We start from the raw sequence: 16,030 nt of genomic DNA, 5'->3' as shown, positions 1-16,030 counted from the left end.
AGGACACCGACCTAACCCCCAGAGTAGAAAGTCTTGGGTCAACAGAAGCTACTGCCCGCGGGGGAGGGGATCGCGGGGGCCACTGTCCGCGGGGGAGGGGATCGCGGGGGCCACTGCCCGCAGGGGAGGGGAGTGCGGGGCTACTGCCCCCGGGGGAGGGGATCGCGGGGGCCACTGCCCCCGGGGGAGGGGATCGCGGGGCTACTGCCCGCGGGGGAGGGGATCGCGGGGGCCACTGCCCCCGGGGGAGGGGAGTGCGGGGACTACTGCCCGCGGGGGAGGGGAGTGCGGGGGCTACTGCCCGCGGGGGAGGGGATCGCGGGGGCCACTGCCCGCGGGGGAGGGGATCGCGGGGGCCACTGCCCCCGGGGGAGGGGATCGCGGGGGCCACTGCCCCCGGGGGAGGGGAGTGCGGGGCTACTGCCCGCGGGGGAGGGGATCGCGGGGGCCACTGCCCCCGGGGGAGGGGATCGCGGGGGCCACTGTCCGCGGGGGAGGGGATCGCGGGGGCCACTGTCCGCGGGGGAGGGGATCGCGGGGGCCACTGTCCGCGGGGGAGGGGAGTGCGGGGGCCACTGCCCCCAGGGGAGGGGATCGCGGGGGCTACTGCCCCCGGGGGAGGGGATCGCGGGGGCTACTGCCCCCGGGGGAGGGGAGTGCGGGGGCTACTGCCCCCGGGGGAGGGGATCGCGGGGGCCACTGCCCGCGGGGGAGGGGAGTGCGGGGGCCACTGCCCGCGGGGGAGGGGAGTGCGGGGGCCACTGCCCGCGGGGGAGGGGATCGCGGGGGCCACTGCCCGCGGGGGAGGGGAGTGCGGGGCTACTGCCCGCGGGGGAGGGGAGTGCGGGGCTACTGCCCGCGGGGGAGGGGATCGCGGGGGCCACTGCCCCCGGGGGAGGGGATCGCGGGGGCTACTGCCAGCGGGGGAGGGGATCGCGGGGGCCACTGTCCGCGGGGGAGGGGATCGCGGGGGCCACTGTCCGCGGGGGAGGGGAGTGCGGGGGCCACTGCCCCCAGGGGAGGGGATCGCGGGGGCTACTGCCCCCGGGGGAGGGGAGTGCGGGGGCCACTGCCCCCAGGGGAGGGGATCGCGGGGGCTACTGCCCCCGGGGGAGGGGATCGCGGGGGCCACTGCCCCCGGGGGAGGGGATCGCCTACGCCCTGGGAGCCGCTCTACCCTGGCTGCAGTAGCACCTTCGCCAAGTGCTACAGGGCACAGCTGCACCAGCCGTGCGGGAAGTGGGGTCCAGCCCCGGCCCTGGGACATGAGCGCCCAGCAATCGGCGAGGCAGCAGAAGGGGGGGGGGGCGCTGTGCAGGGCGAGGGGGGCCCAGGAGTCCCCCCCCCCGTGCAGGCGAGGGGGGCTAGGGGCTCTGCTGGGCTATCACGAGGGGGGAGGGGTCCGCGCCGGGAGCGCCTGGCCCGGGCCGCGCCCCGCCCCTGCGGAGCCCCGCCCCCCCCCCCGCGCACGCCTTCCCTTTGCCCCCGGCCGCCCTTGCCTCGCCTCCTTTGAGCCCCGCGCTCCGCGCACGCGCACACAGGCCTGGCGCGAGACCGTGTCGACGCCGGGGCCGGCGCTGCAGCTGATTGGGTCGGAACTGGGGGCTCGAAGCTACTGGAGAGTCGGTGCGGGGGGGCGGGGCCGTGCCACATTCGCTGGTCACGTGGCGCCTTTCCGCCTCGCCGCCGCCTGGGGAGGGGGGTCCGGGCGTCCAGGTCCCGTGCCGCTGCTGGCCGGCCCACGCGCACGCGCAGAGCGGGCCGGCGGTGGCCGAGGAGGGAGGGTGCCGGGCCCGGCTCCTGTCAGCGGGCGCGAGCGGCCATGGAGCCGGCGCGGGTGAGTCGCCGCCCTTCCCCCCCCCGCGGGGACAGGTTAGCGCCTGTGGCTGCTGGGTGAGGCCGGCCCGGGGGGGGGGGGGCTTCGGGACCCCAGCGGGAGCAGCCCGAGCCCAGGGCCCGGCCTGGACGTCAGCCGTGCCCTGCGCTTCCGGCGGGGTCTTCCTCGCGCGCCCGGCGGCCATGGGCGGGGGGGGCCGGATGGGGGTCTTCTCCCACGTGGCCTTGTGGGGGGGGGGGGGCAGTCGCCTGCCAGGGCTGCGTGGCTACAGCTCCCTCCCGCGCCGGCCTGTCCCAGGCGGCTCTCCCCGGGCTGCGTGGCCTCGGTTCGCGGTGCCTGGGTCCAGCGGCAAGCCTCCGTGTAAGGCGCTTATTTATTTTCATTTTTGTAAATACCCTGAGCTACACATGGGACAAGCTTCCTTTGGAAAGACAGGCACGTTCCTGCTGGCTGCTCACCGGCTCTAATGGTCCCCACTGGCAGCGAAGGAGAGGCTTTCCCCGGGATTTGTTGCATCTTTTTGCCCCTAGGAGGGCACACGATAATTGTCCACTTATTTAAGCTCTTGCATAGCTTAGGACTTTACTAAAAATGTACAACGAAGACGACGCATAGTAGAAAATGGTGAATGACGTATTGCTTATTATCCTGGACAAGTAACTTCCCCCCATGATTTGTATCAAGCTGAAGTAGAAGGGCAACCGGCATTTCAATACACAAAAAGCATATGTAAAACTTATTTTTATTTAAAAAAAAAAACCAAAAAACAAAACCCCTTACATGTTTGGATACATACACTTCTCATCAAAACATGTTTCACATTTACAACTAGATGATTTATTAAACAGAGGGATTAACTGTAGTTAGTGAACTAAACTGATTATTTCAGGCCAGCCTTCAAAAACTTTCAAATTTGCTTAAGTGAAAGTGACAGGAGCTTAAGTTCCTTCCAGCCTAAGGCTATGGGAGAGTGTCTCCTGCGGACATAGTGCAGTCCACATCCGATGAAGTGAGCTGTAGCTCACGAAAGCTTATGCTCTAATACATTTGTTAGTCTCTAAGGTGCCACAAGTCCTCCTTTTCTTTCCACAGCTTATGTCGGTCCGAGGGGTGTTTCTTTCACACCCCTGAGTGACATAAATTTTACTCACCGAAATGCTAGTGTAGACATAGCCTTAGTCTCTTGAAGTGAGCTGTAGCTCACGAAAGCTTATGCTCTAATACATTTGTTAGTCTCTAAGGTGCCACAAGTCCTCCTTTTCTTTCCACAGCTTATGTCGGTCCGAGGGGTGTTTCTTTCACACCCCTGAGTGACATAAATTTTACTCACCGAAATGCTAGTGTAGACATAGCCTTAGTCTCTTGAAGTGAGCTGTAGCTCACGAAAGCTTATGCTCTAATACATTTGTTAGTCTCTAAGGTGCCACAAGTCCTCCTTTTCTTTCCACAGCTTATGTCGGTCCGAGGGGTGTTTCTTTCACACCCCTGAGTGACATAAATTTTACTCACCGAAATGCTAGTGTAGACATAGCCTTAGTCTCTTGAAGTGAGCTGTAGCTCACGAAAGCTTATGCTCTAATAAATTTGTTAGTCTCTAAGGTGCCACAAGTCCTGCTTTTCTTTTTGTCTCCTACATTAGTTAGACTTAACCAATTGTGCCATATTTATAAAGCTTGACCTCAAAAGATAGAATGGATAGAAAAACATCTTCCTTTACATAGAGAAACAGCTTTTAACTCCATTTTTGATAGAGGCTCAATTTTGTTTAAATATTTTGAGTGACTTATAGTAACTTCATATTTCTTTTTAAGCAGCTTTATTTTTAAAAATAAAAACTCATCATAATATAAATTTAAAAAACCTGATTTAAATTTAAAAAATCCAGTTTTTATCTACCCTGGTTTGATCTCATTTTGCTTGTTAGGTATCATGTGTGGGTGGCCTGTGATATACAGGAGGCCAGACAAGGTGATCTGGTGGTCTCTTCTTGCTTTTAAACTCTGTATGAAGAGACTCAGATTGTGTCTACACTGCCACTTTCAGCGCTAAAACTTTAGTCCTTCAGAGATGAAAACACCCCCCACGCCCGAGTAACAAAAGTTTTAGTGCTGAGAGGTGCCAGTATAGACAGTGCTTTATCCCAGAGATAAAGCTACCACTGCTTATTCAGGGTGGGCTTTTTTTTATCGCCGTGAGAACCCCCCTCCCCCAGGTGATAAAGCCTGTCTACACTGTCCACATCACAGTGTGGCCGCGCTGTAACTTGGGCAGTGTAGACATACCCAATGCCTTGGGAACAAAGCTGAAACTGAATGAGTCTCTTTTTATTGTTCCAGCTGATCGAATTGTAACAAAGCAAACAGCATACCAGGAGAAAAATAAATTAGACTTTTACAATTCTTTTATGACTTAATCTGCAGTGTTAATACAGACTTTTAAAATGAGTTTTATGTTGATTGTGTCCCTTTAAAGAATGAACATAAAGAAAACTGGGTAATTAAAAGAAAATGTCCTTATAGCTTGGTGAAAGCAGAGAACATTAAAAAGCTTTCAGCTGGGAGTGAATGCAAAGGAAAGTTATAAGCACAAGAAAAACTTGCTTAGAAGTTGGCTCAACCTTTTTTTCCCTGGAAGGGATTTCTGTTCTAAATTTAGATCCTATTCTAAGCTGCTTCTGTGCTCCAGTGGTGCTCGAACTTTTTTTTTTTTTTTTTTTGTATGGGGACCCTAAAACCATCTGTTTCTTGTTACACTCACTGAAAGGCTGTAAAGGATGATAGTAACTGCAAGAAATTGCACTGGGGTGTTGTGGGATTGGAGGACATCTTTCTGTGTTCCACCTTCTACCAGCAATTAGGACGGGGTGGGCAAATTACGGCCCGCGGGCAGGGTCCGGCCCCTCAGGGCTTTGAATCCGGCCTGCAGGATTGCCACCCCAGTGGCGCTGCGCCGCTCCGGGAAGCAGCCACTTCACGTCCCTGCAGCCCCTGGGACAAGGGGGGAGCATCAGAGAGATCCGCACACCGCTCTTGCCTGTGGGCGCTTCCCCCAAAGCTCCCGTTGGCCAGGAACGTGTTACCATGGCCAATGGGAGCTTCGGGGGAGGTACCCATAGGCGAGGGTGAGCCCCCTCATACAGTCCGCACCCCTCCTCTGCCCCAACCACTTGCCCTGAGCCCCTTCCTGCACACCGCAGCCCCTCCCACACTCCGCCCCCGCACCCCAACCCCCGGCCCTGGCCCTGCAAGCAATTTCCCCACTCAGATGTGGCCCTTGGGCCAAAAAGTTTGCACACCCCTGACTTAGGTTAGCCAGTGATTTTCTTTGGTGACTACCTCTGGCTCCAGAATGTAAAATTTATTTTAAAAATAAAATCTTTAGCTTTTATTAGCTGTGAAGGTAATCTTCAAAGGTAAACCAATGTATAGTTAAGTCTGCCTGATCAGAAACAGTTATAAGGGAAGTCTGAATTGTCCCTATTTATTTAAAGGGAGATTTAATTCTGAAGCCTAATAACTTAAATGTCATCATAGTTAACTATTTAACGTTGATCAAAGAATGTGATAAGTAAAGGGACATTCTTATGAGGATCTAGCCAATCTGAGTGGCATCCCATTTTAGCATCTTTAGTGGGTGGAATTTTGGTTATAAGAAGATTTTCAAAGAGTATCACCATTTATTCTCTCCCCCCCATTAAACATCCAGTTGGCATTTAGAAAAAAATTCTGTTATTTGCAAATTTGGGCAATTTGATACAAAAATCAGTGAGACAATGCCATTTTTAGAGTCAGTTTTTGGAGGAGAACCAGGCTTTAACATTCATGCAAGTCTTGTCGTGTACTAGTTGAGTTTGTCTTGTCAGCGGTTTGCAGAAGTGTCATAAGAACATAAGAATGGCCATACTGGGTCAGACCAAATGTCCATCCAGCCCAGTATCCTGTCTACCGGGAGTGGCCTGCATTAGACTGTCCTCAGCGTATGATTGCTTGTTTACATTTACGTATTTTTTATCTCCTGATATGGCTTTGAACTAACAAATCCCAGTGTTACCCACCTCTGCCTTTCCTGCCTCTACATGGTTTAGTCCTCTTTGCACCAAAATAATAAATGTAATAGAACATGTATTTTCTCACAAGGGTCTCGACTACCCGAGTAAAAAAGGGCTAAAATATGACCAGCTAACACAAATTCAGAGGTCTTAGCCTGCATCTACATGTATGTTACTAGGGCTTTTCAGTTACGTTAAGCTAAAATGATTGAAGGAGGCACCCTTTTTGCTTTTATGGACAAGTCCCTGAAGACCTCAGACCTGGGGAAGTGGGTAATGCAGGGAATTAGGAAGCATGTTACTTGTAGACCAACTAGTTCAAATCTGTCCCAAACTGGTATTAGCCTAAAGTTACCAAAGGTGGCTTCTGAGTGACCTATATGGAATGACTTGGTGGTCTCAGTCAAATTCCTAATGAACATGTGGCCAAATTTAAACAAACAAAAATTAAAAAGCCTTTGCCATTATAATTGGAACTCTTGTAGTTTGTCTTAGCAGAGACCAAGGCCAAATCTCCAGTAAAGACTTCTGCTGGTATAGCTATAATTGGTCAGAGCTGTGACCCCTGACAACACAGACCTGCTGGCAGACACTCCTAGTGAAGATGCAGTTATACCATCAAAACTGCACTTTTATTGGTACAGCTTGTTTTGTTCAGAGGGGTGTTTTTACTATACTGGTACAAGTTGCCACTCTGCCGGTAAAGCTGTGTTCACAGTAGCAGTACTTTGCATGTGTAATTGACAGGTGTTCCTGTACCGTCCTGGTAATGTGCTTCCTGTGTAGACATAGCCTAAGACTAAAGACGTGGAGACTGAACTACATTTTCACCTCTAGAAATGAGGCGTGGTGGTGTGCATGGAAGTCTGCAGTACTGGTACCCAGGTTGTTAATTAGATTTTTTAGGTACAGGTCATCAAAACCCACTTTCTGATTGGTGATGTCATGTTCACTTTACTAACTTTCCGTAGTGCACAGCAGGGACCTCATTGCCAAAAGTCAGGAAGATTCCTAATCTTTTATCATTGTCGTGTTAAATGGGTGCAAAAAGGTAAAAGGCAATGGGATGCAAAGTATCCCCTTCGCACAGTTCCCTCACCCTACTGTTGTTTGTGTAGCCCAATGGGTAAAGCACTGAGCTGACATTCTGGGTTCTAGCCTGCTGAGTGACCTTGTTTCCCCATCTGTAAAATAGGGGTGATAATGATGCTTAGCTCCTTTTTAAAGTGCTTTAATATCTATTGATGAGAAAAACTTTCTATAAGAGTTGGGTGGTGTTAGACAGCTGTAGGGATTTACACACATTGGCAACAAAGGCGTGAACCAAAACTTATATTTCTCCATAATCCTCGAGGACTATATCCCTGGCAATAAGGTTTAACTGAAAAGTAGCCTAGGTACTTCTGAGCATCATTGGAGAAAGTGGCAGGTTCCTTATAAGTACTGCTGCAGGCAGAGATTATCATAAAGACTTAAGGAAACTCTCCTCTTCCCTCCTCTGCCTGCCTTTGGTAATAACAAGTGCTTGAGAGACAGCTGGGATGCTTTTTGGTTAAACTTAACAAGGGTGAGGGTAAAGTAGTAGTTCTACACTGCTCCTTACTTCATGAATTCATCTGCTTTGCAGGCAGTAATTTGTGGCCTATATAAATTTGGCTGTTTTAGATTTTTTTCAGTAGAAAATGAGGATTGAAATGACTGTTGGACCACAGACTGCTATACTGATGGTACATTTGCTGTTAAGCTGCCTGAGGCCTTGTCTACACATGGTTTTATTCCAGTTTAATTATTTCAGAAAGGGGTATAATTTTTCTACTAAAATAGTTAAATTGGTATAACCATAGTATGGATGCAATTGTATCTGTTATAGCTTATTCCCCTTCTTTATGGGAATAGCTACATTGGTATAAGGCACCTTTATGTAGATTTAACTACGTTGACCTACAGACACTATACCAGGATAGTTAAAGCCGTTCAGCCCCCTAGTATAGATGTAGTTATACTGGTATTAAAGTGCTTACATAGTAGTAGGATACTTACCTCCTTTGAGATTTACTGATGCAAAGTGCTTATTTAAGAGCTAGATATTAGTATTTCTGTACAGGAAGGGGAGTAAACTATACTGCATAACTGCATCCACAGTAGGGCTTTTACTGATATAATTGTACTGTTAAAAATCACACTCCAATCAAACAATTACACTAGTAAAACTTTTATATGTAAATCAGGTTCAGATCAGTTCTTCGCTGTGGTTATTCAGGGTTTCCCATGCATCCTGCCTTGCATGTGACTGCCTGGCAGTGACTGCACTTGTGGAAATGACCCCATATGCCAGGGGTGGGCAAACTTTTTGGCCCGAGGGCCACATTGGGGTTGCAAAACTATATGGAGGACCGGGTAGAGAAGGCTGTGTCTCCCCAAACAGCCTGGCCCCTTCCCACTTCCCGCCCCCTGACTGCCCCCCCTCAGAATCCCAGACCCATCCAACCCCCCCTGCTCCTTGTCCCCTGACCCCCCCCCCCGAACTCCCGACCCATCCAACCGCCCCCTGCTCCCTGTCCCTTGACTGCCTCCCCCTGAACTCCCGACCCTAACCGCCCCCCCGGGACCCCACCCCTTATCCATCCCTCCCTGTCCCCTGACTGCCCCAACCCCTATCCACACCCCCGACAGGCCCCCTGGGACTCCCACGCCCTATCCAACCCCCCCGTTCCCCATCCCCTGACCGCCTCCCCCGAACCTTCGCCCTATCCAGCTGCTCCCTGTCCCCTTACTGCCCCCCAAGAACCCCTGACCCATCCAACCCCCCGTGTCCCCTGACTGACCCCCAGAACTCCTGACCCATTGAACTGCTCCCTGTCCCGACTGCCCCCCTAGAATCCTCGACCCATCCAACCCTCCGTCCCCTGACCGACCCCCCTCAAAACCCCCGACCCATCCATCCCCCCGTCCCCTGACTGCCCTGCCCCAGAACTTCCAACCCATCCAACCGCTCCCTGTCCCCTAACTGCCTCCCCGGGACCCCCTGCTCCCTTACCATGCTGAGGCCAGTCGTGCTGCCCTGCAAGAGCGGCGGGCCAGAGCGCTGACAGCGCGGCACACTCAGGCTGCAGGGGAGGGGCCAGGGGCGAGCCTCGCGGCCAGAGCCCAAGGGCTGGACAGGAGGGTCTCGCAGGCCGTAGTTTGCCCACCTCTGCCATATGCTCATGCTTTCTGATGGAGAATGCAAAGCAGAATAGGCTTTAGAATTTAGACACCTTTAAATATCTCCTCTTAGAAGTCTGAGCTATATTTAACTATTCTGGAACGGAATGAAATTTCCAAACAACATAGCCTAAAATCAGATGTTAAAGAAAGGAAAAAAATTATATTAAAACCAAACACAAATAATATACTTGGATCTAAGACACCCTAGCTTTTCTCGGGTAGGTCACAAAACTTGGAAATTGCAGATATTTAGAACTCTCTGTAGATAATACTTGTATTAAGAACTCACTTGTTGTCCCAGTTCTTCTCTGACCTTTAACAGGACAATATGTGCATCTAGGATTGATTAATTGTAATTCTGGAGTCAGCTCTTTATACTTACTTGGTATTATAGCACAGCCAAGTATGCAGACATAGTTACTTAAATTACCTTACCATTTTGAAAGCCACATTTGAATTTATGGCTTGGTTAAGTGGGATAACTTCTCTCCTCCCATCCCCAAACCCACTGTATGTTCAGGATGCATTCATTATTTTATGGAATGCTGTTTCTCTGTGTAATCAGGTTGTGTGGGATTTTATTTCCCATCCCTTAATGCAGTGGTCCCCAATCTTTCTGTGGGAATAGCACATTCTTATTCCCAACAGAGTGTGGCGGGTGCCAAACACCCCGCCGCCGAGAAGTGACAGCAGAAAGAAACCCCGCTGCTGAAATGTCGCCAAGAAACGGCAACGCTTCTCGGTGGCATTTTGGTGGTGCGGTATCCTGCGGGCGTACACAACTGCCCCGGCAGGCGCCATTGTGCCTGCGGGCACCACATTGGGGACCCCTGCCTTAATGCATCTCACACTTACCCAAAAGATCTTTCAAAATTGTACACTCAGCACCGATTCGGATTCCTTCCAACCCATCCCATTATATTTTTGTGGCGTTTTGTCTTTAGATAAAACCATGTAGGTTGCTAATTGACATGTGTCCAACTGCTTACTTTCCCTGAGATAAGTTGTTATAATGTAGACAGTTCTTTAGAGATTATGCCCATATTTCCTATAGTTTGTGAACTGTAATTTCTACTCCATAGCAAATGTGTTCTTTACAGATAAGGTTTAGTCTATTACAGGGTCATGTAAAAGATGAGTCTGAATAGTCAAGATGACTTGTAATAGCAAGTTTAAAAAAACAAAAACGTACATTGATTTGTTTTGTATTAACAATTGTCAAAATTACTAATGTGTAGCGTAGGAACTTTAACTTCTGAATTTACTAACTTCCACTTACATTTTCAGCTTTCACATGGCACTAAATATTCCATGTTTTAAAATTTATTTTTGTATAACTTATTGCATTTAATCAACAAAAAAGTTCCTTGCTTTTTTACCCTACCTTGTGTCAGCTAGCTGAACAACGAATAAATCTTTCAGTTCTTTGAGAGCTGTAATGCAGCCACTGAAACCACTTGTACATGTGTGAGCTATCAAATGTGGCATTTATCATTCTGTTCCACTGAAATTTCATGGAATTGCTTGAAGACCTTGTGCATGCAAAGGATTTATATACATGAATTAAAAAAAAAAAGTGGGGTTCTATGCAGCTGTGTTCACGTTCTTCTTTACTTTCTCGATGTAGGAGAGGACAACACCCGTATGAAGAAAGGAAGAGCAGTATGATGGATTCAGAAGATCTTGTCCTAACAAGTTCAAAGCAAGATATTGCTCATCACATTGTAAAAGTTAGCTCGGGTAAACATTATTTTTGTGGATATTGTGCAGCCTTCACCAATATAGCAATCACCTTTCCCATCCAGAAGGTCCTCTTTCGACAACAACTGTATGGAGTGAGAATAAGGGATGCAGTGTGTCAGTTACAGAAGGATGGAATCCGAAACCTGTACCGTGGACTTCTCCCTCCATTAATGCAGAAAACTACAACTCTTGCCCTGATGTTTGGCTTGTATCAGGATTTCTCCTCCCTGCTCCAGAGGCACACAAATGCACCTGAACTTGTGACTTGCAGTGTGGCAGCAGTGCTTGCAGGAACCACAGAAGCTCTTCTTACACCTTTTGAGCGGGTCCAGACTTTGCTTCAGGACTACAAACATCATGACAGATTTACAAACACTTACCAGGCTTTCAAGGTGCTAAGAGACTATGGAATTAAAGAATATTATCGGGGTTTGGTACCTATTCTGATCCGAAATGGACCAAGTAATGTACTCTTTTTTGGTCTGCGAGGACCCATCAAGCAGTATCTACCCGAAGCAACTTCTTATAGTGCTCATTTGGTCAATGACTTTATCTGTGGAGGGCTGTTGGGTGCCATGTTGGGATTCTTGTTTTTCCCAATGAATGTTGTAAAAGCTCGCATGCAATCTCAAATTGGTGGGGAATTTCAGTCTCTTCCAAAAGTTTTCATGAAGATTTGGCTGGAACGTGATAGAAAACTGACACGTCTTTTCAGAGGAGCTCATCTGAATTACCATCGCTCTATTATATCCTGGGGCATAATCAATGCAACATATGAATTTTTGCTTAAGTTATTATGAAAAATGTTACCTTCTATGAAGTCCCTTGGCTCAGTTGGGTATTGGCACATTGAGGTTACTTATTTCCTAGGATCAAATTTGTCATAATCAGACCTGTTCATGAATAACACTGAAATTTGGAGAGTTTAATTGCAAAACGGTGGTTACATTTCAGCAGGGAGAGAAGTAATTTTTACCAATGCCTGCTTAGTCTGAAAGGTAATTACAGTCCATCTTCATTAATGGTCTTCAATCTTTATGGGGTGAATGTCGGCATTTTAATGTCTAGATTTTAATTTAAGAAAAATCAGTTTGCTCAAAAGAGCGCTCTTTATTAAAGTATTTAGATGCTGGAAGGTGAATTCACCCATACCTGAATAAACTAATTGCAACCCTTGGCCTAGAAACTTACTCCAGGTCATCCTCAACCTTTCCTAACGCTCCTGGTGATCAAAACTATGCTTGATTGTGCACTTTGTGGAATATGAAGACTGACAAAATCTATTTAGTTTCCCTACTTAGTAAACTTGGAAGATATGATGTAGCTGATGCAGTTGTTGTTAGAGTACTTTGAACTCCCATAATGTTTCAAGTTTCCCAGGTATCTTTACTGTTTGAAACCAGACTGCCAACTTTTAATGAGGATAGTGTTACTTCTCAACTAAGCCTTAAGATTCAACAAAGCCTACATGAATTATTTTTGCCAGCTGGTTTTTGCTATTGTCCTAATATGAATGCCATCTTGTCAAGCAACATAAGGTAGCTACTAAGGCTATGTCTACAATGCAATTTTTAAACCATTTTTTTTTACGACAAAAAGTACTAGTGCGGACAGTGCTTTGTCAGCAGGAGATGCTCTCCTGCCGACAAAGCAACTGCCCCTCATTGGAGGTGGCTTTATTTTGCCAGCAGGAGAGCTCTCTCCTGCTGTCAGAGTGGCTACACCGGGGACCTTATAGTGGCACAGCTATGCTGCTGTAAGGTACACAATGTAGACATAGCCTACATTTTCAGCTTCAGCGTAAGCTGATCTAGTGCAAAGTAGGGGTATGTGTACCTATGTGAAAAGGGAGTAGTGGGTGGGGGGAGAAGTGGGGAAATGAAACAAATTTTATCTAAAAAGCTTTAAAGCGTTACAGTATCACCTATTTATGAATGTGGAGTATTTTATTTTGTCTTTTGTGCTGCTTAGTTTCTGTTGCAAACAGACATGGCACCAGAAGGATGACGTGGTTTCTGCAACATTAACACATACAGAAGTCGTATGAAAACTGATGGGAGTCAAAGTACTTTGTAGACAGCTTTTGTTGTATTAAGGTAACTTATGTCCTTTTGCAACTATTTTTACTTGCTTCGTGTGAGATTGTAGCATAACTGATCACTTCAGTCAGTATTTTTAGCTGAAACTTGTTCTACTCTCCATTTTATGCCTTGTTCAGGGTATATCACTGTAGTGGAAAAGGCACTCCGATACTATGGCAAGGAGGACCATATAAGCACTGGGCTTGGGGGTTTCTCTGTGATCATTTAATCATGTTGATAAACACACTCATAAATATTAAACAAAAGTAATGTACTTGGTATTCAGGTGGATGTGCTTTAAGGCCTTAGAGAAGGGAAGAGAGGGCAGGAACACAAGTGTGATTACCAAACTAGTGGTCTTCATATAAAAAGACTTTTTTTGTATATTTTTATGCAAAAATGGTTTATAAAGTATTTTCATATTTTGTGGTGAACAGGAAAGCTTTCAGAAATTTTGGATTTTTTTAATTTTAGAGTGAACATTACTTTATGTATCCTTAAGTTTTCAAATGCTTACGGTTTTTACTTTCTGACCCCATTTCAGTTGTTCACTTGACATAACTGCCCCTAAATAATTACTCCCAAACAGTATATTCTATTTCTTTATAATCTAGCTCTATACTACTAAGCTTCACAGTCAAAGATGGCCAAACACAAATAAAGCACATTGATATTTTGAATGTTGTTATTGTATGGATTTAAATATACTATCTATTGGATGTTTGTTACTGGTGGAATCTGATTTTACCAGTGTATTGTTTTTGTAACCTTTCCTTGATGGAATAAAACAAAAGTAAATCTGTTTCCTTGGCCTTAGTTTTTTGTAGCACATATTTTATACTTTTTCCCCTAACAGTGTGTTACTGGCACTTGAGAAAAGAACGTAAGTTGGAGCAAACAAAGCGAGTGTTAGCAATTATAGTTCAATAAAACAGAACATTTATTGAGGCTTGGCCTCATGCTGGTTTGTTACTATACACCACTTTACAAGGGAATAGCCTCTTCCAACTCCATTTTCAACTTTTAGATCATGATTATCAGAAGTTTAAAGAGGACATCAGGCATAGCTAAATGCCTCTTAACAGAATTATACAACTTGGTTATATTCTGTGTACAGCAGAGTTGTCAGTGAAGTTAATGGGAATGCAAAAGATGAGATATCTTGAGTTTAATAAAGATTTGATAGTATTGGAAATTATATTCCAGTGATTTGATATGAGGATTATTGGATGGACTGAGGTTTGTAGGCAAAGCTTAATGATAAACAGTGTGTCAAATTAGAGACAGGTAGGTGGTGGCAGAATGCAACAAATTAATATTTGAGTAGGTCCAGACTACTATTTTCATCTGAGCTGGAGGAACATATACTGTGCAGTTTAGTAAACGGGGATGGGTAGCCAGTATCAGTAAGATAAATAGTACCAAGGGAGCTCCAGTGTTAAAATGGACAAAAACGAATTGGATGCAGGTGTGGGAAAGAATGATTGAGGTGGGAGAGTGGGCTAACACAGATATGGTCCCTGCTCCTAAGGAGTTCAGTCTAGTTACTACAGAGGCTAGACTGTTCTAGGAATAAGTGGTTGTGTCAAATGACCCAAAACAGAAGCATGGATTAAGGAGCACTGATGGGAATGGGAGAAGAGAACCCTTCTTAGACTAAAACAATGAGGCATCCTTGTGGCATTTTAGAGACTAACAGATTTATTTGGGCATAAGCTTTCATGGGCTAGAACCCACTTCATCAGATACGTGGAGTGGAAAATACAGGAGCAGGTATAAATACATGAAAGGATGGGAATTAGACTGTAAGCTGCAATTACAGAGATGGTGCCAAAGCAGGGAAGTCCATATGACTCCAGTCAGGCTAGCTGGAACATTATTCATGTCTGGGCTCAGTATCAAAATGAAGTAGGGAAAATAGGTAAAAGCAAAGTACCAAGCTATTAAGGTACTGATTCAGACACATCCTGCTATTATATGGGGTATGAGAAAACATATTGATGGACACAAGTTGGCATTGTGGAAGACTGTTACAAAATACCTCTGCTTACATTTTATTAAGCTAATTTTTGACTTACTACCCCCATCTTGGTGAACTTAAGTGTTTGTACCTATTCTTGCTATTAGATTAATCTGAATAAGTGTGGGCAGGTGTTTGTGGTTGCCTTTCGTGGGGTTACATTCATTTCCCATATTCCATATTCCATGGCAAGACTAAAATACATAATTTCCTAATTGCCAGCATTGTATGAGATGTAGATAAGTGGTTTGATGTACCAGTCTCTTGCACCAGGTGAGTCAATCTAATAAAAGTGGAGATACAATAAGTAGGTTGCTCTTTTGTACCAGATACTACATCTGATCTCCAGAGCCTTCTCTAGACGTATCTGGCAAAGGCAAAAGCTGTGATGATAGCAAATACTGATTCACAAAAATAAACAGTCAATGACTGGCTCTTTTCGAGGGATGAAAAGGGATATAATATTTAGTGAAATAAATTAAGATTCTCAAGTTGAAGGAGTGGCTAGGACTGGAAGCAAATAGTGCAGTAAAGAGCTCTCCGGGCTATGTGGTTCTGTTAGAAGTATGGAATATAACAACTTAACATTGGGGAAAAATGCCCCCTATTGCCTTTCAAAAAATGCACTGAATTGCTTTATTAAATGTTTAATTTATTTTGCAAGCAAGAGAAACTGTTCACAAAACAGTACAAGTTACTGAATAGGAGCAAGTACAGTATATTCAGAACAGCTCTGCTACTTGGTATGTATTGTATTAAAAGTCTACTCCCTCTGACTATGAAACTTTGAGTATTTCAAAATATTTTACACACAACTTACTCTTGTATTAAAAAAAGACTCTTATAGTTGGTTGGAGACCCTGTTGAATACCAATATGATTGTAGCAGAGAATGCACCATTGACTAAGATCATGCTTTCCCCCCTTCCAACAGAGCAATCAAGCTATAAGGTGAAAAAAGACAGGCATTTTTCTTTCTATCATAATCTTGGAAACTAGGGTTTTTTTTAAGTTTCCATGTGGCAAATGTATTTGTTGCATTATGAAGAGCCTGAATTTCACAGAGCTCTGTTTAGCTAAGACTTCAGTTTTACT

The 16,030-nt window shown here is 46.5% G+C and overlaps 1 protein-coding gene across 1 annotated transcript; it reads left to right on the top strand.

Moving 5' to 3' along the window:
• The first annotated feature begins 1,684 nt into the window (after positions 1–1,684).
• Positions 1,685–13,718, top strand: SLC25A51 (solute carrier family 25 member 51). The gene is made up of 2 exons (XM_038401527.2): positions 1,685–1,837; positions 10,720–13,718. Exon 2 carries the CDS (start codon positions 10,757–10,759, stop codon positions 11,633–11,635), a length of 879 nt encoding a protein of 292 aa, XP_038257455.1. The 5' UTR covers positions 1,685–1,837; positions 10,720–10,756; the 3' UTR covers positions 11,636–13,718.
• The last annotated feature ends 2,312 nt before the right edge of the window (positions 13,719–16,030 follow it).

This window comes from Dermochelys coriacea, chromosome 5 (genome assembly GCF_009764565.3).
Source record: "Dermochelys coriacea isolate rDerCor1 chromosome 5, rDerCor1.pri.v4, whole genome shotgun sequence".
NCBI classification, from domain to species: Eukaryota; Metazoa; Chordata; order Testudines; family Dermochelyidae; genus Dermochelys; species Dermochelys coriacea.
Note: the sequence above shows the minus strand (reverse complement) of the source record. Positions and strands in the feature narration are given on the sequence as shown.